This window comes from Colias croceus, chromosome 6 (assembly GCF_905220415.1).
Source record: "Colias croceus chromosome 6, ilColCroc2.1".
Taxonomy (NCBI): Eukaryota; Metazoa; Arthropoda; class Insecta; order Lepidoptera; family Pieridae; genus Colias; species Colias croceus.
In genome coordinates this window covers 8107052-8131270 of record NC_059542.1, presented here as the reverse complement: position 1 = coordinate 8131270, position 24219 = coordinate 8107052, and the positions used below count along the sequence as shown (strand labels likewise).

Sequence of the window (24219 nt, the reverse complement as noted above, 5' to 3'; positions counted from 1 at the left end):
CCACGACCTCTGGCTTGGAAAGCAGGGCCACTACCAACCAAGCCAACCGGTCAGTCAAAACCGGTCAGTCAACCGGGCATTGAAAAGTGGAGTACATACATGAATTCTCTAATCTCTCAACGAAAAAAAAAACGATTAGGAAAACTAAACCGTAGTTAAATGCTACACCGAGGTCTTTAGTGAACTTGTTTCAAGACATGGAAGGTTAGATTTGTCCACAAACTCTTTTACTCATGTATTACGACATAAAAGTTAGTGCACCAACCTTTACAGGACAATGTATATAAAACGGTTCGATTTCATCACCGCTACATACACATTTGATCGCCCGAGGGTATGATTTTGTTCAGTGAGTCGTGAAACATGATGCAAAGATGATTCTGTACTTGCTTGTTATATTGACTGTGCTGTGGACGGTTTTCTTTAAGTTGAAAAGGAGGCAAATGTACAAGCTAGCTGCGCTAATACCTGGGCCTAAGAAAGAGCTTCCGATACTTGGCATCGCACACACATTCCTTGGGGATGCAGAAGGTAAGATACGTTTACTCACATGAACTTTTTAAATACTTAGATTTTAAAAATCATCGTCTATTTCTAATATGTAACTATATATACTATGAAATCTACTCTAATTTTCTTCGTAAACAACATCATCATGTTAAATTTGCGTTAAGGTGACGAAAGAAAATGGTAATGGATTTTCTTATTTTCCATTGGAAAACTTCAAAATTAATCATATAATCAAAAGTTTTCAATACAATCATTTATTAAATAAGTTTCTTGGAGGAACTGTAGAGAAGCATATCATAATACAAATCTTTTTTGCTGGTGCATATCATAATTTTTAAAATCTGTCCAATAGTTCATGGGTACACAACAATGCATGACACGTCACGATATTATTACCTACGTTTAATTCTCGAAACTAGACACATGTAGAGAACACAGATACATGTAGAGAATTATCACTACATAGGTAGGTACTATAAAACAAAGTCGCTTTCTCTGTCCCTATGTCCCTTTGTATGCTTAAATCTTTAAAACTACGCAACGGATTTTGATGCGGTTTTTTTAATAGATAGAGTGATTCAAGAGGAAGGTTTTATGGTTTATAATTTATAAGCTTTTAGACAAAGCGGGCGAAGCCGTGGGCGGTAAGCTAGTTATAAATAATATCGTATAATACAATATACATGAAAACTAATCTGGCGTGACTTATATATATAACTTCGCAAAATTGCTTTTACTGTATTAAATTTTTTTTTATCAAATTTTTTGTGAAGAAGTGCGTAGCTGTTTTTATGAGATTTTCATTAATTTTTGTGCTGTGTTTGTTAAAAAGTAATTAACAAAAATATACCTGCTTAAAACTGGCTGAGACATGTCAATCACTTATTTTAATTTTCACTTGATTCTTTAAAATTAAGTAAAATCCATGAATAAATAGCTATAATTTACACAAGCAAATTGATCTGAATACAAAAATGAATTACATATATATTATGGGGCCAATTTTAACACGCAATGAGGCAACCTATCTGTAATCCATTGCACACTCTCTGAAAATTCATTTAAAATTAATGTCATACATGAGCAAATCTACTAAATCTAGTGTAAGATCTAGTGGTGGTATCTTAGTCTATAACCTTGTGTGATAATGGAATGTCCATATACGGATAACAATTATTATTTAGCAGAAAAAAGTTGTTACGTGTATATTTATATACTGTTCGATTTAAATATTTGATAGTTAACTTTGCACCCGCGGCTTCGCCTGTTTTGTATAAAACTTAACAAATTTTATTCTAAAACCTTCCTCGAGTGTAAGCCACGTAGGTATGTGATGTGTTATGTATGACAGTATTGTCTTTGTTTAAACCGCCAAACTTACACTTTTTCCAGAAATGCTTCCTACTTACGATTTTTTTGTTTTGTTTGGTGTAATAAAGAATGATTTATATAAGGACAAAATTTAAATTAAAACACTACCCATAGTTTTGTTTTATTGAGGTAAAATTGTAAGTGAAGATAAAAATAAAAAAAAAGTTGTCAGCTATAAAGATGTAGGTATATTATGTAGATGTATAGAGATGATGTAAATGTATTTTTATTAAATGTTAAATAATATATTATATATAAATAAAAAATGTGTGCGTGTACTAGAGTACACACGTAAGAAGTGAAATTTAGGGATAAGAAAAAGTTGGCGCGTAACGCAAAAAAGTCACGCCTACGGCGTAACGCAAAAATATCACGCCTACCGCGTAACACAAAAATGTTACACTAAATTTTTGTCCAACCCCGATAAAGAAGTTTCACTTCAATAATTTGCACTATTTATTATAAGATTCCCATGGGAATAAAGCTTTGGGTTGGAGGTCTTGATAACAGACGAAATGTAGAAAACAGAAAGTTTTAGATGTCGATAAGCCGATCGAGCCGATGACATAGGCTCGCTGTACAACCGTTTGCTTTTGCAGTAAATAATAAAAAAAATTGTTGCTTTTATTTGATTTAATTATAGTTATCTTCTATAATATAAAAATGAATCGCAAAATGTGTTGGTAAGCGCATAACTCGAGAACGGCTGAACCGATTTCGATAATTCTTTTTTTATTATATTCCTTGAAGTACGAGGATGGTTCTTATGTAGAGAAAACGTAAATATGTACCACGGGCGAAGCCGGGGCGTACCGCTAGTTTAAAATAAAATAAAATATGTGATCACAATTCGTTACTATTTTTTGTTAGTTGAGTGTGTTGTTGAAATAAATATTTACGTCTGTGTCTATGTTTATGTGATAAGGAAAATCCCTAAAATTACGCACACGTAATTAGTGGATGGTTTTTACGAAAAAAAGTTTGTGTACGTGTGATACGTTAATGTGTTTTTTTGTGATACTTTTTTTATAAAAGCTTCATTTTTGACTAGATGGAGTTATGCATTTAAAATGTTAGTTTTAGTTACTACATTTTGTATATATTTTAAAGTTTGATAAATAAATTATTCTTATATAATTTTATTTCTTATTTTTAGGTACAATGTCATCCTTACAGTATTATAGTTATGTCTCTATGCAGCATGGAATAATTCGCGCGTGGCTTGGTCATATTTTATATTTTAGTAAGTACATATACCTAACAATAATAATTAGTATATTATGTTTTTATTATATGAAGTACATCTAATTATGTTAAATTTTTGTTATAGTAGTCAATTTCCAAACATTAAAAAAACATATATATTGGAATCAAAGAAAATTCAAGCGATCTCTGGTTTAGTGAAAATCTTTATTTTAATATTATGTATAAAAGTAAGGTCTGATATTTACATAACTAATAATTAATTCAAGAAAGGATTTCTTAGATTTTTGATTTATTGGCTTTGAGTCCGCTTGGATTAGGATTCGTTACAAAATGAAAATTAGTACATAAAAAAGTTATTCAGAACGAGGCAAGCAACTTGTGTTTATAAAAAAGTGTAATTCGGTTAAAGTTTTTGTAATTAAAAGTTAAATTGCTAATTGCTACTTGTATGATGTATCCCACTGTGTGTAGTTGTGTTCAAAAAAAAAAAAAAAATTGAGAGAGTTATGAAAATTATTAAATTTACGTATATTATATTTTTTACATGGAAATCTGAATATTTTTAATATGAATTTGGTTTTTGTAGTTGTCGTCGACCCCGTGGATATTGAAAGGGCGCTGAAGACGTTTATGGAAAAAGATGATTTACACAGGTTTATTCGAAAAGTCATTGGTAATGGAGGTATTTTTGCACCAGGTTGGTTAAAAGTTAATAAATGAATTAAATAGTTAGATAGTAAATAATCTTATATATAAAAATGAATCACAAAATGTGTTGGTAAGCGCACAACTCGAGAACGGCTGAACCGATTTCGATAATTATTTTTTTTATTATATTCCTTGAAGTACGAAGATGGATCTTATGTGGAGAAAACGTAAACATGTACCACGGGCGAAGCCGGGGCGGACCGCTAGTTTTATAATATAAACCTTGTACAAAAACTGCCTCATGCTTTACAACGGTTTCGACAGTTTCTATGCACTATAGAGAACGTTTTTTTTAATCTAATATCTTGATGACCTTTGGTAGAGTAATAGATCTTCTGTTCTTATAACTACTTATTCGTTAATTTAATTGGATATTCATATTCCATATTGTGCGAATTCATTTCTTCTTCCGATAGTCAAAAGGTTGGCCATATTAAGGTACGTGCAGTACGTACGACGTAATTAGTTAAAATAGAGAGCGTAGGCTTCGTAGAGGGAAGAATAATTGCAATTATATTATATTTTTTTCTTTTCAATGATTTGAAAGACGTTTAAAGCCTTTTAAATAATCATATGCCTTTTAAGTAGCAGTAAGTTTTATTACAGTATCAATTTGGAGACGGAGACGCAAAATATTAACGCCAGCGTTTAGTCCGAAAATTGTGGAGAAATTCGTAGCAGTATTTTCGGAGCAAAGTGAGAAGATGTCAGAAAAGTTAGCGGAGTGCGCCAATGGGAAAGAGTTTAGCGTTTGGTCGCATTTATCGTCGTATACTCTTGATGCGGTTTGTGGTACGTTTTTATTTTATGTTCTCTCTAAGCCGTATTTTGTTATTAAGCTATTGCATAGCTTCTATCGCGGGCCTTGAGCGCGGGGACCGAATCAATCGAGAAATTCCGTAACGAAAAAACCTCACGCTCTCCACCCCGACGGGCTCGGAGGTGTGGCTTGAAGGAATGCTATGCAATAGCTTTACCGGGGCGGTCCCCGAGTGCCACACGTCTTTTTTTTAGAAACAGACAGGCCTGCGAGTTACAGTTTTGATTTAACTACAACACACAGATTACCAGCTTGCATATATTTACGAAGCATCAGTTTTTTCTCTAGCTTTAGACTTCGTTTAGCTCGTTATTTAAGTTAAATGCCGCCGGTGGTAAGAAACAAACTTAGACTCTAGTTCTAGGACAGACAAGTTCTGTTTGATATGCTAGTCCAGTTCATTCCTCAAAGGAAAAAGGATGATTTAACGTACAGCGAAATTACTTAGTCTTTGATTCAACGTAATTATTTTATACTGTCATGGTTCATTTTAACGTGAAGTTTTTCTATATACTGAAAACAGAAACTGTGATGGGTGTGAAAATGGACGCACAAGGCAAATCGGTATCCCCGTTCCTGATGTCAATGAACACTCTAATGAATGTGATCTGTGAAAGGATATTCCACCTGTGGCTGCAACCAGACTGCATCTTCAAACTGTTCCCGCAATACAAAGTCCAAAAAGACGGCATTGGTGTGCTACACAGCTTCACTGACGACGTTTGTATCAGATTTATTTATAACTTTCAATCATTTAAATAAAGTGACCTCAACAATAATTCTGGCTTAGCGTAACCCAGATCGCGTTCAAATATTTAATTTATAGGTTACTAATAGTCTAACGTGTAACATAAAATAAGCAAGTTTAGCGAAAAATATAAAAGGAGTAATTAAAATTACTTCTTTGCATCTTCGCTACAACATCCTTAAGTGCTCTACGGGTCGACCTGTAAAGAAACTGGGGATTATCACTTACCATGATAATATCTCAAAGTGTTAGATGATTGTAATTTTTTTCAAATGCATTCTTTAGATACTTTGTGTCGCATCATTCTGGATCATTTCAAACACATTGCTCGATGATGTGTCGCAAATAAATAATTTGTCCTTTTTATAATCATACATACCTATATCTTATTTATAAAACAGGTTATATGCAAAAAGAGAGAAGAATTGAAAATCGAGAAACAGTCACAACCTGAAGTTGATAAGCAATTGGGTAAGTTTTCTATATTGTAGACATTTGAAGTTATTTGTAGAATATTTACTGTATTACATAAATACATACAATTAACGAAATAATTATTATCTAAATGATCAGCCGTGGGACGTCCACTGCTGGACAAAGGCCTCCCTCAAGGATCTCCAGTACGACCGGTCACCGGCGGCCTGCATCCAGCGGCTCCCTGCCACTCGGACCAGGTCGTCTGTCCATCTTGTGGGAGGTCGTCCCACGCTTCGTCGTCCAGTTCGTGGCCTCCATTCCAGAACCTTTTTGCCCCAACGGCCATCGGTTCTACGGGCTATGTGCCCCGCCCATTGCCACTTCAACGTGCTAATCCGGCGAGCTATGTCGGTGACTCCGGTTCTCCTACGGATTTCCTCATTTCTGATTCGATCTCGTAGGGAAACTCCAAGCATAGCCCTTTCCATAGCACGTTGGGCGACGCTGAGCTTGTGCACAAGGTCCAGGGTTAGAGGCCACGTCTCTGTTCCGTAGGTCATCACTGGTAACACACACTGCTCGAAGACTTTAGTCTTCAGGCACTGAGGGATTTTGGACGAAAAGATGTTATTTAACTTCCCGAACGCTGCCCATCCGAGTCGGATTCGACGATTGACCTCCTTCCCGAAGTTGGACCTGCCTAATTGGACGGTTTGTCTAGGTAGACAAATTCGTCAGCAACTTCGAGAGTAGAGTTTCCAACAGAGACTGGATAACTAATTTTCATAAAAGAACAATTAATACGTGTGTCGTGTATATTCTCTATCTTCTAATATATAAAAATCAATGCCACTTTTCGTTGTAATTCCATAACTCGAGAACGGCTGAACCGATTTCGATAATTCTTTTTTTATTATATTCCTTGAAGTACGAGGATGGTTCTTATGTAGAGAAAACGTTAATATGTACCACGGGCGAAGCCGGGGCGAACCGCTAGTAATTCATATGACTACAGTACACCATTTCGTGAGACCGTTTTGATATTCTATTTTTATCTTCCAAGTGATGTTAAAATATTACAGATTTGCAAGACTACAAAACAAGGAGTTTCCTGGATATGTTAATCAGTTTGTCTGGCGGAGAGAGAGGCTACAACAATGTGGAGCTACGGGAGGAGGTGCTTACTTTGACCGTGGCTGGGACCGATACATCTGCTGTTGCTATTGGAAACACCTTGAAAATATTGGGGAAATACCCGAAAGTACAAGAGAAACTGTATGCCGAGTATGTTATTTTAATTTTCTTAATTAATATTTTGTTAAACAGTAACAATAAATATAGTATAATAATGAATATTTTAGTTTTAGGTGTTATACTTGAATTTTAAGGCTAAGAAAATTTGTTTTTCTTTAGATAGATTTTCTTTGGAGAAATACATTTTTCAAAGAAAATTGATTAAAATATCTTAGTGTATATATCTTATATATAAAATTCTCGTGTCACAGTGTTAGTCTGCATACTCCTCCGAAACGGCTTGACCGATTCCTCTGAAATTTGGTAAGCATATTGGGTAGGTCTGAGAATCGGCTAACATCTATTTTTCATACCACTAAATGATGAAGAGTAAGGCAGAACAACGTTTGCCGGGACAGCTAGTTAGTGTATATATATGTCTTCTTCTTTTTCATTAATATTCGTATAGAAAGAGAAATATAATGATATTAAATGCAAACTATACTCGAAAATTTTGTATTTCAGACTTATAGAGGTATTCGGCGAGACCAAACGACCGCTAGTCAAAGAAGATTACGCCAAATTGAAGTACTTAGATAGAGTAGTCAAGGAGACACTTAGATTATTCCCACCTGTACCTTTTATTATAAGAAAAGTATTAAAGGACTCCAAACTACGTATGTATTACACAACTATAGTTTTCCCTTTATATTATATGCCTAGAGGCTAGAACAATAAAAAAATAATTTTAACTCAAACCCCTTATTATCATAGCACTCTTGTTGATAATAAACGACTAAATAAATTGATCGTCGTATTTGAAAATCAGTCTTTCTCATTTATAATTTTCTACTAACCTAAGAACTTTGAGTTTAATATCGGGTAACAAGGGGAAGCCATTTCACCACTTCTCCTCTTCCCCTACGCCCATACCCTAAATATTTAACAGAATAAAATAGTTTCTATGTTTCATTTTTGAAAATCAATGCATAAAATAATAATTTTACAAAAATTGTATCCTTAAAAGGCTTTCGCAGCTTCTAGGCGTAGAAGCTGTCTAGGCGTTTATAAGTTAAATAGAGACTATTAATAAAATTGGTAATTGCAAAAATTATTAAATAGGAATATTTTATGCTGGTTTTTCGTGCAGTATGACTCTACATATATATATTTATTTTACAGCTTCTGGCTACGTTTTGCCCGCTGGCTCTGGGGTGGTAGTATCCATATGGGGCGCTCACAGAGACCCTAAATATTGGGGCCCTGATGCAGAGAACTTCGATCCTGACAGATTTCTTCCGGAGCGGTTCAATTTGGCTAACTCTTGCAGTTTCATGCCTTTCAGTAATGGACCAAGAAACTGTTTAGGTATGTTGCTCTATTGTCATATATGTATATGTATTAGGTATCATTTTTAATATCACAGAAAAGAATATTACAAGAATAATAATATTTCAGATTTATTATTGAAAATAACTATATGCAAATCGCTTTAATGAATTTTCCTTAATCTGGTTCTTTTCACTTCAATTCACTTAATTTTTCAAATAAAAATTTGTTGTATAAGTTTACGAATACATTTTTCAGGATACCAATACGCTCTGATGTCGGTGAAGGCAGCAGTGTCGGCAATTATTAAAAACTACAAAGTAGTGGGTTTAGAAGAGACCAGTCCCGCTCCTAAGATGAGAATGAAACTAGAAATAATGATGAAGGCTGTGGATGGATATCGGATTGCATTAGAGAAGCGGAGCTCTTTATAGCATAGTTGCTTAAGGATAGTTCGCGGCTTAACAGTGATAATAGGACTTTAATAAATTAAATAGGAATTAATTACTATGGTCCAGGTGATCTTGTAAAATTGTAACAGTAGTATAATAAGAAAATTAATTCTTTGAAATAATTGATTCCAAACTTATTTATTTGTCGGTGGTGTAAATAAATATTGTATAAACTATATCGAAATGACAAAAGTTACAACGACTATAATGTTAATAAATATAGATTTATAATATTATATTTATATTATTATTACAGCATAAAAAAAATGTACAAGCTGTCACAAATAAACAATAATCGTGGCTCTATGAGGCCGAAATTGCAAATACAATCAATTGTGAGTTTTATTCTATGTATTTTATTTTTTGTAATTATGATATTGTTATTTAAATTTTTAATATAACGAAGTTATTTATTGCCAAACAATACCTCAATTTAAGTGTATAGTAGTATTATATTATCAAACACTAGCTGCGCTCCGCGGTTTTGCTGGTCTTAGCGTGATGATATATAACCTATAGCCTTCCTCGATAAATGGGCTTTCTAACACCGAAAGAATTTTTCAAATCGGACCCGTAGTTCCCGAGATTAGCGCGTTCAAACAAACAAACTCCTCAGCTTTATAATATTAGTATAGATTATTACTGTCGTTGTAACACGCATAAAAATAATGAAGGCACTACGCGATTTTCCGACTTTTGTCTATTTTTGTAGGGACAGTTGTGCGGAATAAAAACTTTATTTTTATAATTTCTATTTCTATTTTGTTGTCTTTATTAATAAGGAGGAAGTAAGGATAAGAATGCCACTTTCAAAATAAAACATTTAAAAATATTGGTTACAACATTTAATACTAATTCCTTGGTAACCATTAAAACACGTTTTAAACATATTTTTTTAAGTAGACTTGTTTTACATCATAAAAATATTTACTTAATACCTATTCATACTTAATATACTGAACATATTATAATCAAATGCATAAAATAAATAACTCCATACCAAATTGAACATTAAATAAATTAAATTTCATTTTCTACCTATATTTACAGGAATATGTTTATGTTTAAGTACTTATTTTTCACGTAATTCTAAAGCCACTTCATAACCGTCGACAGCTTTCATCATAACATCCAATTTGACTCTTATGTTTGGTATAGGACCTTTCTCTGGTTCATCGATGACCTTATAACGTCTCAGGATGGTGGAAAGTGCAGTCTTGATAGATATCATCGCGTATTGATAACCTGAAAGTATTCACTATATTTAAAACATTCAACTTACATATTTACTATTCATAACAATTTTTTGTTTCTCCCTTTGGAGACGTCTTAATTGATTTTGTGCACAGCTTTTAATTTGGTATTATAACAGGTTGAAAGTGGTTGAAAACAAGTGAATTTAGTTCAGCTCCCTGTGCTTATGTATTATTTTGGTGTACAGGCACAGCACTGTCAATAGAATTATCATCAATATCCGTTCAGTTGTTTAAAATTATCCTTTGAATAACTGTATAAGCAAGTTTTCAAAACAACATAATTAGCAGAAAAAAGGAAAGTTGGTAACTTTAAACTTACCAAGACAATTACGAGGTCCATGGCTAAACGGTATGAACGAACAGGGGTGCATTCCTTTAGTTCGCTCTGGTAAAAATCTGTCCGGATCGAAACAGTCCACATCTGGACCCCACACATTGGGGTTCCTATGGACACCGTATATGCTAGCAACTATGCCTGTACCCTTTGGCAGAACGATGTTTTCGTCTGAAACACAAAATTAAAATTTAATACATTTTATGAAATAAACATTATTGTAAAAAAACAACAACATAATACAATTAATAGTTAAAGTAAGGATTATGAGTTATTTAGTTAGAAGACAAAAAAGCAATGGTATGATTATAAACAATAAAATACAATTACGTTTCATAAAAATTGAAGCTAATTGTGAATCCGAAAAGATGTCGCTGTATGTGCGAAAATTAAAAAATTAATTTCGTTTGTTTCATTTAATAGAAAAGAAATTTGTCGTGAATTCGTCGTTTTAAAAAGAATTTTTGTTTTTAACGATAAGACAATAATTATTAATAAAACGAATATTTACTCAATGGTGACTCTTCTGTGGTAGTTCTTATGAGTAATGGTACTGAAGGATACAATCTCAGTGTTTCTTTTATAACTCGTTCTAAATATTGAAGCTTTGGTAGATCATCTTTATCTAAGAGCCGATCTGAATCACCGAATATTGCGTCAATTCTGTAAATATATAACGTATTATATAGTTTTTGCCTTTAACAATATACTATTAACATTCTGGTGTAGGTGCTGTATACTAAAATGGAAGATATACCTAGTGTTAAAATTCTGTAAAACTGGTGACAGTTCAAAAGATTACAAATGCTCCAATATATTAATATGTATTTGATACTTGAAAGAAATTATAGCATTGCACAAATTATTCTCTTAGTTCCAATAAACCGATGATAACAGGACGATCGATCGTAAAATATACCCAAAAATAAACTTACTCATCAAACACTTTCTGTTGTACTTCTGGATATTTTCCCAATAGTTTGAGAGTGAAGCCCATTGTGACAGCCGACGTATCTGTAGCGGCTAAAATGAACGTCAATACTTCTTCCCGTAGCTCCAGATTGGTGTATCCTTCCGAGCCTCCGGACTGAGATATCAAGAGATCCAAAAAGGTTATATCCGTATTTTGCAGTAAATCTATAAAATTGTATGAGTGATGTTAGTATTTGAATGAACACGTTTGGTATATGAGATTGTGAATGGGAAATACCTAATCTATGGATGTTCGATTTCTTTTGATCCGCCTTAAGCTGTAGTTTCTTCTTTCTGATAACCTTAAAATATTTAAAAAGTTAAATAAAAAATAAATAAATAGAAATACTCAAGTACAAGACGAAAAAAATGAATTTATTTATTTATTTAAGGTCAGCCTAGATGAATTGACAACAACTTGTATTGTATTGTGCTTTATACGTAGATAATAAAACGTTGTGATAATATGGAATAAGATAAACTTTCATACCTCATCTGTAAAGTCGTGTATGATTTTCGTTGCTTTCTTCAATTTAGTATACTGGGGAAATAATTTGTATAACCAATCCGGTTGAAGCCATGGATGGAATATTCGTTCACATGTGTATTTAAATGCGTCATTTGTGGCCGTTAAAATTGGGTTTTCATAATCATCTTGTGTATTTAACGGGACACCCATTGCCGTTTCTGTAATAAGAAAATGATGAAATTCATCATAGATATTTTTTTATATTGCGTAATTAAAAACCTTTAGACAATCTGTCACGGATACTATTACGAAGTTCAGGAAAATATGCTATGTCTAAAAATTAATAGTTATATTTTTAAACTTAAGTACTTTATTGAGTTATAAATATTTAATATTCAAGAAGATTAAAATCGCCTGATTTCGCACATAAGTATAACTAAATACAATGAAGTAAAATCTTTAGCTCAATACAAATTAATGATCGATTAAGTTAAATATAGATATTTACCCATAACAGAGTCAAGATTATAAGCATTGATGTGAGGCCATATTTTAAATTTTCCAATCCCCACTTTAGGTTTTAGCAATTCTGCTAACTTGTCACTTTGCTCTGCGAAAACGTGGACAAAACTAGAAATTATCTTTGGGCTGAAAGCTGGTACTGCAACTTTTCGGCGGGGCTTCCATATAGAGACTGTAAATAAATATACAATTACTTAGTTTAAAGTGTAAATTTAGTAAAATTTAACGATATAAATTCTTCTAGAATAAGTAACTACTACATTTTAGGAATTGTAAAAAGTTATATAATAAGTTAGTTATAAAATACATGGTGTTGTCAAAAATCTTACCTGGTGCAAAAATTAATGCATTTCCGAGGAAGAATCTTAAGAAACGGTGCAAATTGTCTTTTTCTAAATTATTTTTCAGAACCACCTCTAATGCCGCTGGATCTGTTACCACTGAAGATAAAATTAAGTCGTTTTAAATACTGTTTTGGTACTAAAATTATAATATAGATTAAGAAATCAGAGAAGAAATTATAATCAATATTTATTTATATATTTATTCTTTTTGTAAGTACATGTATAATAAGACATAAATAAAACTAAGACAATAATTTGATTCAATATAAAACACACGGCACATATTATCTACGTGATAAAAGCTTATTGCTCAATCTTTTCTCATCTCTACTAGAGAGATAAACTAAGTATGACACTAACGAATAAGTAATAGAAGCGGTTGCATTGTGTAATGCTTTTTTTGTGTGGTGTTTGTCTATGTTAGCCAGAAAGGCAGCCATAACGCGAACGCGTCGCGAACGGAAGTGAACCGAAGGTTCGGTGTTATAATGCGTTACGTAGATATTATGTATTATGTATAATATTAACATAATTATTCTCAATCAGCCCGGAAGGTAATAATCCGGTTTTTATGCAAATAATTGAAAAAAATTCTTAATGCATTCAGCATTAAGATTTTTTTTTCTATGATAGACTTTCCGGTTTATTGGAAGGCCTACTCTTATCTGTAATAAAAATAAATAAACACGAATTCTAACATTTATTTTGTGTATTAATATTTTTATAAGGCATTACAATACATTTTATATGGATTATAACATACCTTGTGATCAATTAATAAGTACATAAAAGTCTTAGAGAAAATATTGTTAAACAATTATACTTTTTAAATCAAATTGAATTATTTGAATTTTACTAAAGCAGTACCTATTTAAATATTGTTCACAAAATCACAAATAATAAAATTAGGTAAATAGATGGGTGGGAAAGAATTACAAGCGCACGCGGGTCAGAACTCTGGGCCAATTCGCTTTGTTAAATCTTTGTTATTAAAGTTTAATTAAGGTAAATGCAGGTATTAACGACCCCTCTAAGGCAATTTTAAAATCAACCATACTTTTTAAGTATACTGGTTCTTCTAAAGATTTATAGTTTCATTTTATATGCTAGTGTTATGTATAAAAAATGTTTTTATTGAATCAAATACATTCAAATAAAGGATTATCTTGTAAAAAATAATTTAAAATGTGACTTAGTCGATTGTTGCAATTACCGACCCATAAAAACGGCTGAGAAGCTATTAACGATTTTTATGCAGCTATTCCCGATCGTATGTGAGAGGAAGCCTTTTTCCAGCAATGGAATGTATAGAAGCTAGTGATGATGATGATTACCGATCTTAATAAAATGAAATAAAAATGGAAATATATTCGTATTTTTTTATTATAGTTATTTTTTACTATAAGTAGTTATTTTTAATAAAACAAATTCAGAGTACTTCTTAGTAATGAACTAAATAATTATAAACTTTAAAATTAATCAACAATACCATTAATATATGTACATATATTAAATTAGAGGATTTCAAACTCTAGGATATTTCCTTATGCTATTTGATTGATTGCTTCGGCGAGTTATTTTTTACTGTATACTTTTCGCCGCTTTTGTGGTTCCATATTTATGGAAAAAAATATAATTATATGTTTTTAATGTTAATTTAACCATGAAGAAGCGTTTTTTAATAGGCACCTAGGTTATGTCATAAAAGTAGATGAGAAACTAAACAATCTATATTCGATCGGTAATAGCTTCCTATAGTTGCTATTGCCGACCCACATGGGTCGGTAATAAAGTATGTAAGTATAAACCTAAATTGTATTACCGACCCATAAAAAAATGGTTATTTTAATTCATTTGACCATCAGACTATAAAATAGATTATAATTGATTAATGTCATACAAAATATGAACAAATGCATATTGTTTAAACAAAAAAACAATGATTTACTACTGTAACTATTCGATAGGGATCCTCGAAAAATATCATAACTTTGTATAAATTGACAACGCTAAAAGACACAACACTAGACAAAAAAGTTTAGTCGCTAATAGATTTTTATGAAGACTCATAGCTTAGATTTAAACTGGTCCATAAAACCACTTGTGTTAGTGTGATACAATAACATAAAAGAAAATAAAACAAAAAGTTACGTTGCTGCCATTGCCGACTTACGGGTCGTTGATACCTGCCACGACTTAAACTGGTGAAGCTAACACCGTCCCATTTTAATTTAAAGTTTTATCGTTTCAAATTACTTTTTATTAATAAAATGTTGTAAGAAATGAAAAGTCAACACTTAAATGCATTGACATTTAGTAATATAAATTAAAGTATAGATGTCATTTGTTTGTAAATGTCTTAGATACTCACAGTACTTACCCGAAGGAACAACGGAATAGTACGACACGTCCTGCTTCCACGCTACCCCGCAGCAACTTACGTATTTTAACTCTTTTTTGCACAGTTACACTAACGTAAAAGTATACGATGCTCAAGTAATACATTCGTTTATAACTTTGCCTACCTATAGCTAGAATAGTTCTGGAAACGTTTAAATTTCGAATTACTTTTATAGGTCGGTAATACCTTCAGATTTTCGATGGGTCGTTGATAGCTGCGTTTACCTTACTGCTACAAGCAACGACTTATTTTTTTTAAAGTCGGGTAATGACAATACTTATATAAAGGGAATATTGTAGTCTTACTGATCCATTTTATTTATGGGAAAGTAAAATGCCTGTATGGAAATGCCTTCCGTAGTATCATAGAGGCGGTATTTAAACCTAGTATTTTCTTATAACATATAATAAATTTATCGATCAATATATATGTTTACTCACTGAAATATAAGAAGGGTCCAAGCCACGCTTTTGATATACCTCCAAAATGTGTTGTGACCTTGCTGTACTCTACCATCTTCTTCATTATATCTATACGAATACATTTTTTTTAATAAAATTAGGATATATTATGTTAATGTAATTACTTTTACTATGTCAATATATTAGGCCGGTTGCAGAGCTTCACCGACCATCAGTGCGTACGTCAGTCGCGCTTGTCATATTATGTATGGAAATACGCGTGCGTATGGTCGGTCTAGCTATGAACGGTTTTATTAATTTCCATACATATGACAAGCGCGACTGACGTACGCACTGATGGTCGGTGAAGCTCTGCAACCGACCTTAGATTGATTAGTGAATATGCGTATCCTAAACGCGTTATACAGGTATTTTTTGGAAATAATTTAAACAAGCATAACATTGAATAAAAGTAATTTGATCTGTTCTTATCTGATTTGATCTATTTCTACAACTGGATTAAAATTAATTTTGAATATCTTAAATCTAAATCTTTTACCCTAAAGTGCCATATGAGATGTAACGTTTTATCTCTATGCAATTAAAATAGGGAATGTTATAAATATTCATAGATGAATAAAATAGAGTTTAATTCTCTTACATATTTATTAAACAAGTAAGTATATTTTAATTTCATTACTATCACACTATGTTAATAATATACTCTCACGATTTGATTGTGGTTTTGAACATAACAAGTTATAATTGTAGCTTGTCGTAACCGAATGTAATAACTCTATATTTTGTTTTTATAAAATACTAGCTGCGCTCCGCGGTTTCACCCGTGTGGTTCCGTTTCTGTTTGTCTTAACGTGATGATATATAGCCACTAGCCAGTTTATCCTTCCTCGATAAGTAGTAATATAATATAGTTTCAGGACCAGTAGTTCTTGAGATTAGCGCGCTCGAACAAACAAAGAAACAAACTTTTCAGCTTTATAATATTAGCTTTATATCAAACTTGCAGAAACAATAGAGAGACAAATAGGAAACCAAGGGCAGATAATCATTATAGTCACAAAAGTAACCAAGATATATAAATTAAGTCATATTGACGGGATATGGAAGTTGACTTGATTGATTTGAGCTTATTTGAGATATTGTCTATGAGGCATGTGGATTTAATCCAAAACCTTAGAATTGTTCAATTTTGTTTATGATCAAGTAGGGTTTTAACTTTTAACCCTTTCAGGAATTTTCCAGCTCTACCACGATAATAATATAACGAACGTTTTGGTGCTAAACTTTAATTTAATTCACTAAACTAAAAAAATACTAGTATTATGGATCCACACTGTATGACACACTAAAACACTGATGAGTAATATAATAAAATGTACATACGTTCAGCACTTCCTAAAAGAAACACGGAAATCCCAAAGATCGGTATGTCATCAGCAGTCCCTTTGACATGTTTTACCATCGCATAGATTCGTCTATTTTTGTAACGATATAACACATAACATAAAATTGGTAACAAACAGTAAAATAAAAATGAAGCCATTATTGTGCTTCTATGTGTAAATCTGATGTGACACTGAAAGAGTACTATTTTACACTGAGTCTAATATATATAAAATTTATCTAACCGCAATTAATGTGAAAACATTTATAATATCGACCTTTTTTAGTATGCCATAAATTAAAAATATTTTGCATAAAATAATATTAAACCAAAACTATAGAATACGATAGTAATTATGTCATTAAATCTTTAATTTTTTTCAAGACAGTGAACTATAAAATGTTGTGATAATTTGTTGCGAAAAAAGTAAAAAAAATATAGGTATTTTAGTCTCTATAAATTTATAATATTGTCTTAGTAGACAATGGGAAACACAAATAGGAAACCCTAAAAAAGGAATTGCTAATTTATTAGGTTCAATTAGGTATCCAGTAGTGGGGAAGAAGAAAAAGGAGCAGCACTTCACACATATTTTATTATTTAAACGGTTAAATTTCTATAAAAATACAATATGTACTCTACACTTAGCTTCCTGGTGAATCCGGCAACATTTAAAGGCAAAAGCAGTCAAGGATAATCAGCATTCAAAAACTAATAAGACTGTATAGATTATTATACATCTTCGAACATATATTCTGCATCAACACAAAATATGAGGAACTAGCTGGAACACGTAGCGTCACTCGCGTGATACCTACCGCCCGCTATATCTCTGTACCAAATATCCACGGATATTTGGTACAGCAGCTACGCATGAAAAAGTTACAAAAATAAAGCAAAGGGGCAGTGGGATACATAATAACAAATTTTCTCTATTAAAAATAATTAAATAGTTTTTAATCAATCGATAAAAACTTTGTATTTATATTTATACCTTAGCCTTGAAATATTTTTTATAATTTATATATACTACAAAAAATATTGTGCCCTTCAGAACGCGCCTACTTAATGCTAACGAAATGAAATAACTATTTTTTATCTATTATCTATACATATTATAATAAATCTGTAGAAGGGTCAATTCTGTACATTGAAAATATTGAAAAAATAAATAGCAGGGGGTGTTACTGGATCGATACCAAACCCAAATATGTGATTAAAAAAATTTTTGTCTGTCTGTCTGTCTGTCTGTCTGTCTGTATGTGAAGGCATCACGTGAAAACTAGCGGTTCGATTTCGATGAAACTTGGTATAATTATACCTTATTATCCTGGGCGTAAAATAGGATACTTTTTATCCTGGAAAAATACGTAGAAAAAAAATAATCTTAATTTTTCAGTTTTATCCATAGACGTTGTTCCGTAGAACCGCGAACACACGTTGCGTATTATTATAGGCCTAGCCGTATTTGGGAATTGGGTCCAATAGATATTTATACCTAAGATGTTATTGTCAGAGGTACTCAAAATGGATAAATAAACCATCCACGCGAAGACCGACATCCGCGCTGACGGAGTCGCGGGCGGAAGCTAGTTATTTAATAAAAAGACGATTTAGCTTTCATGAGATCAATGTTATAAGTTTATAACAAGAGTTAGATAGTTAGATGTGCTATTTACTAAAAAGTTTTTGATGTCGGTTCCAATCATTTTTATTTTTTACTTTTCCGTTTTTGAAGTCGGTTGTTTTTAACGTAGTTATTTTTATTTAATACTTTTTAGTGTACTTTTCAACACGAATCAAACGAGCCCAAATAAAGTTCGATAAAGTTGAATCAATATATTACTCAGTTCCTATGGCCACCTTCCGATTCCATCATCAAATCAGTTCTATGTCATAATAATGTTTCATCGCTATCCAATTTATATAGGTAAACATAATTTCAGCTCAATCGGGAACCGGGAAGTGAATCAAAGTTACTTGCTACATTTCTATTAAGTCATCGAGATCAGTCAAGATCAGACAAAAAAGCTATCCGAATAAAATTTTTATATTCCGCATCAAACAAAAAAAGAATCACGTAAATCGGTTCAGAAACCTCAGAGTATGTACCTACACCGAATTGATAACCTCCTCCTTTTTTGAAATTATAGCTAAATCATATCCAGTGTATGTGAACGCAAGGAATATAATAATTTTGTTAGTTTAATCATTATGTAATGTTTCTATAATATCTGTGCTTCAATATATTTTTATGGGAGATTTGTTTTTGTTTTTAAATGGAATGTGTGCGTAATTCAATGAATGAATAATTATTATTAAGCACGTAATGCTAGACATTTCCGTGTAAATCATGTTTTATGTCGTCAACTTCTTGTTTTTGGAAAAATGTACAAATGACGTCATAAGGTTATTCCATTTCGTAAAAAAATAATAATAATGTAAAATAAATTAAAAAGGTACCTAAATGTGTTTTTTCTTCTTATTAATGGATCCATAATTACAACTTAAAAAAAATTTATCGTCTTTATATCACAGCTTTTGATCAAAGGTAATAGGAAAACATGCCCCTGTAATCTATACTAATATTATAAAGCTGAAGAGTTTGTTTGTTTGAACGCGCTAATCTCGGGAACTACTTGTCCGATTTGAAAAATTCTTTCGGTGTTAGATAGCCCATTTATCGAGGAAGGTTACGTTGTAGGCTATATATTATCATCACGCTACGACCAACAGGAATGGGGCCACGGGGGTGAAACCGCGCGGAGCAGCTAGTTTTTGAAAAATCTAAAACCTACAACTTTTTTTGTATAATTTGATCATGCCAATCATCAATCCATTGATCATAAATTTACACAATTTACGAAAACTTCCGCGAAAATTAAAAAAAATGTCATGCGATTAAAATCCTTTTTGTAAACGTGACGTTGAGGTCACGTTTACAAAAAAGGCGATAATTTATTTGATAAAATAGCTTTTTCTTTTTTTTCCTCGGTTTATGTTTGTTGTTTGTTTGAACGCGCTAATCTCGGGATCTACTGGTCCGATTTGAAATTTTTTTCATTCGGTGTTAGATAGCCCATTCATCGAGGAAGGATATAGGCACCACAGGCACAGACTAATAATAATATACTACGTAATAATAATTTATGTCATCACGCTAAGACCAACAGGAGCGGAGGACTGCTGGTAAAACCGCGGAGCACAGCTAGTTAATAATAATTAATATCTCTTTTTACTGTTTTTGTGTGAACGAACGAGAGGTGTTGTTATATTATAGTATATTTTTATGTTAATGTTTTGTTATTATAAGAAATGTTTCGATGATATCGCATGATTCATTTGTGAAAATGATGCATTGTAATTTTAAGTAGGTACATAATATAAAATATATAAGTGTGGAATATTTCAATCATTATGTTTGATATATTAGAAACATTTGTGTAATGATTAGGTTGGAAATTATAGGATGGAAAAAACTTAAAACTACTTAAAATGATTGAAAATTTTTATTTCTTTCAAATAAAAATTTACATTAAGTACAATACATCTCGTTGTATCTCTCTTCCATACTAATATTATAAATGCGAAAGTAACTCTGTCTGTCTGTCTGTCTGTTACTCAATCACGCCTAAACTACTGAACCAATTTTCATGAAATTTGGTATGGGGATATTTTGATACCCGAGAAAGGACATAGGCTACTTTTTATCCCGGAAAAATGACGCAATCCCGGAAATCCCACGGGAAAGGGAACTATGCGGGTTTTTCTTTGACTGCGCGGGCGAAGCCGCTGGCGGAAACCTAGTATAATATAAAAACAAATATTGGTATCTAGGGTGCATTCTAAGACATTTTTTAAATAAATTTTTTATACTATATGTTCATAGGAAAACGTGTCTGAATTATTTTTCTCTGAATTTTTCCGGGTTAAATTAATTCATACAAATTAATTCATATACTTACGGTCATTATTGTTTTTTTTTATGAAGCGGCATATTTGCGAAAAAATAAAACTAAAATTTTTTTTACTTATATTTATTTAAAGTCTTTCATCGTTGTTCTAAAGCTACTTCGTATCCGTCGACTGCCTTCATCATAATATCGAATTTGACTCTTATATTTGGTATAGGACTGTTTTCTGGCTCATCTATGACTTTGTATCGTCTTAGGATAGCTGATAATGCTGTCTTTATTGATATCAACCTGAAAAAGATAAAATTTATAGTATCAAAAATATACACGTCATATAAAGGGAAATGGCTGAAATTACTTTGGGCGAGATGCAGTAAAGTTTAGTTTAAGTATTGAGTATCAAATTTGACTTTTTGTATTGTAGATCTTTTGTAAAACAAAAAAAGAAAAAAAAAAAACAGCAGCTGATAAAACTTACAAACACATAAAGAGGAGAAGATAACTTTATTTATAAAATAAAATAAAAATAGTAAACATTTCTCACCCAAACAAGAGAACAAACGAGGTCCATGACTAAACGGTATGAATGAGCAAGGATGCATTCCTTGTATTCGCTCCGGTAAAAATCTATCTGGGTTAAAACAGTCAGCATCTGGACCCCAAACTTTGGGATTCCTATGGACACCATATATACGAGCTACTCCTGCCCCCTTTGGAAAAATAATATCATCATCTGCAAAAAAGTACAATAAATGTTATTGACAGATTTTTTTTCACAGGAGAAGTAATGTGCAGTACCTATCTTACTAAGTGGACATGACGATAGTAAAAATCTACTTCCTGTAAGTTATATTCAGTATGGAGTTAATCAAATTTATCACTTTTATATCGCAGACTTAAATATAGTTTTGACTTTTGACTTACTCATAGGAGAATCTTCAGTTGTAGTTCGTATGATGATAGGTACAGAAGGATACAGCCTTAGAGTTTCCTTTATAACTCTTTCTAAATATTGAAGTTTAAATTGCTTTTAAACTACTCATTAAATTAATTAAATAACATATCTTGTCAATTTTAAAATTAATGTGAGTCTTTAGAGCTTCTTTATTGTTTTTGATGAAGAATCCAATACTTTTAAACAGTATCTATATTCTATATTTTATAAGATCTAGCAAACGAAGTTATAAAAATATACCTCATCAGTAAAGTTATGTATTATGTCTGTGACTTTTTTCAATTTCTTATATTGTGGAAACAATTTATACAGCCAGTCTGGTTGGAGCCATGGATGAAATATTCGTTCACATGTGTATTTTAATGCATCATTGGTCGCTATTAAAATAGGGTGGTTGTTATTTTCTTGAGCATTTAAAGGAACACCCATTGCAGTTTCTGGAAATGAGTTTTCGATTACATTAGTTTTTATATCAGGCTCTTGGTGCAGTATAAATACGTAAAAGTCTAAAAGCCTTAATGTCAGATAATATTTGAAATATTCATTTTATTTTATTTTATTTTCTTTATTTAAGGATCACAAAAGGTCGTTACATTTGTACTTAGGCTAAATAAAGTTTTTTTATACATATATAAGTTGGCGTATTCATAACCGGTTATATGTGACCACAGCTTACACACAATAACATAAATTTATGAAATTAATACGAAGTGGTAACAAATATTAAAACAGCTTAATCATGCATATAAATATAATGGCACCTGGAAATTTGCTGTTTTAAGAATTTAATTAGGACAAAAAAAGCTTATTAATCTTGTTCTTCATTACAGGCCATTTATCAGAAAAAATATCAATATCCACTAAATTTAACAACGAGTTATAATGTCTTAAAGTTACCACATCACAAGGATCAAAATATAAAGCCACAACATGTTAACAATATTGGTAACTTTGACCTAAATGTTATACATTATGCAAAAGTTTTGAAAAAATACTGAAAATGTATCACGTCCGATGAATCGTTTATACCGTGTACGCTGAATTGTGATATCAATTTTGAAGGCCTTATTATTTGATATTTGACTTTCGTAATTTATCCAACGAGTTCGACTAAGGCGTACCAGCGTTCTGACCATCATTTTTCTTTTGGCATTGCGTACTAAGACCCATGTAGAACCGCCATCCTGTTACAAAACACTTTCAAGGAAAGTAAATAATTTTCGAAGTTGGTTCCATGATCATCAGGTCAGCATCTGATCATGGAATCCTGGAAAAATCGAAGGAACTCTTCATTTATTTCGAAGTTGGTACCAATTAAACTTCGTCTATAGTTTCGACAACTTGAAGGCGGTTTTTTTAATGTGCTATGAATTTAATAAAATTCAAACTTGTCGAAAAGTCAGAACATAAGATACCACTGGAAAAACAATGTTAATTACCATTATTTAACCAATCAGCTGGGGCAAGTCCAAGGCTTTATGTCTTATATAAGAAAACTATGTCACTGTTATCTTGTACTTATTAAATATATTACAGAAAAGAGCCATACGCTCTATATATAATTTACGTGCTCGGGACTCACTAAGAGATCTCTTTAAGAATACTGGTATCCTCACTGTACCATCACAGTATATATTTAATAATGTTTTACATGTACACAAAAACGCAGACTTACACACAAAAGTAGGAGATAGACACTAAGGTTAAAAATTCATTTATGGGCCAAGGTATACGTTTTAACAATAGAATTCCTCATAGTATTAAAGAGTTTAGTAGTGTTAAATTTAAAACTTATTTAAAAAATGTATTAGTTCAGAGAGCCTATTACAGCATTAAGGAATATATGGAAGATGAAAATCCATGGAGGGTTGTCGCGTAAGAATTACAGGACAGTTCTTGGCATATTATGATAATATATATTATATAGATACTGCTTTCCGAATCGGTGGTAAATTTAAAGAATGTAATGACGATTCAAAAGTGCTTCTGGAAGAAGTCTAATTGAATAAATAAATGTTTGAGTTTGAGTTTGAGTTTGAAATGTATCTATTATTACAATTACAATTATTAATTTAGAAGATGAAGAATGTATAAACATATTATTAGAAAAGAATAACGACTAGTTATGCCCATAAGAAATTCAGATCATATCTTATACTAGCTGTGCCGCGCGGTTTCACTCGCGTGGCTCCGCTCCTGTTGGTCTTAGCGTGATAATATATAAGCCTATATTACTCGTGGATAATGAAGCTTTCGAATTGGGAAAGAATTTTTAAAATCGGTCCAGTAATTTATGAGCCTATTCATTACAATCAAACAAACAAACAAACAAAGTTTTCCTCTTTATAATATTATATTATATATTATAGTGAAGAAAAAATCGGCTGATAATATCTGAATAAAACATTATTAACTTTTCTCGGGCATTGGATGACGATGAAATATATATATT

The 24219-nt window shown here is 31.9% G+C and overlaps 2 protein-coding genes across 2 annotated transcripts in view; one reads left to right on the top strand and one right to left on the bottom strand.

The window, feature by feature from the left end:
• The first annotated feature begins 328 nt into the window (after positions 1 to 328).
• On the top strand, positions 329 to 9139 carry LOC123692411 (cytochrome P450 4c3-like). The gene is made up of 10 exons (XM_045637152.1): positions 329 to 531; positions 3038 to 3124; positions 3674 to 3784; positions 4402 to 4587; positions 5139 to 5335; positions 5765 to 5834; positions 6863 to 7064; positions 7539 to 7690; positions 8196 to 8381; positions 8601 to 9139. The coding sequence occupies exons 1-10, from the start codon at positions 375 to 377 to the stop codon at positions 8774 to 8776; spliced, it is 1524 nt and encodes a 507-aa protein (XP_045493108.1). The 5' UTR covers positions 329 to 374; the 3' UTR covers positions 8777 to 9139.
• A 727-nt stretch (positions 9140 to 9866) lies between these two features.
• LOC123692684 (cytochrome P450 4C1-like) overlaps positions 9867 to 24219 on the bottom strand; it is a 33857-nt gene continuing 19504 nt past the window's right edge. Inside the window, exons 6-16 of the mRNA XM_045637457.1 lie at positions 19881 to 19902; positions 17717 to 17765; positions 15533 to 15622; positions 12677 to 12787; positions 12334 to 12519; positions 11847 to 12043; positions 11595 to 11658; positions 11320 to 11521; positions 10896 to 11047; positions 10370 to 10555; positions 9867 to 10039 (exon numbers count right to left, since the gene is read on the bottom strand). Coding sequence (XP_045493413.1) covers positions 9867 to 10039; positions 10370 to 10555; positions 10896 to 11047; positions 11320 to 11521; positions 11595 to 11658; positions 11847 to 12043; positions 12334 to 12519; positions 12677 to 12787; positions 15533 to 15622; positions 17717 to 17765; positions 19881 to 19902 — 1432 coding nt within the window. The remainder of the gene's footprint in view (positions 10040 to 10369; positions 10556 to 10895; positions 11048 to 11319; positions 11522 to 11594; positions 11659 to 11846; positions 12044 to 12333; positions 12520 to 12676; positions 12788 to 15532; positions 15623 to 17716; positions 17766 to 19880; positions 19903 to 24219) is intronic.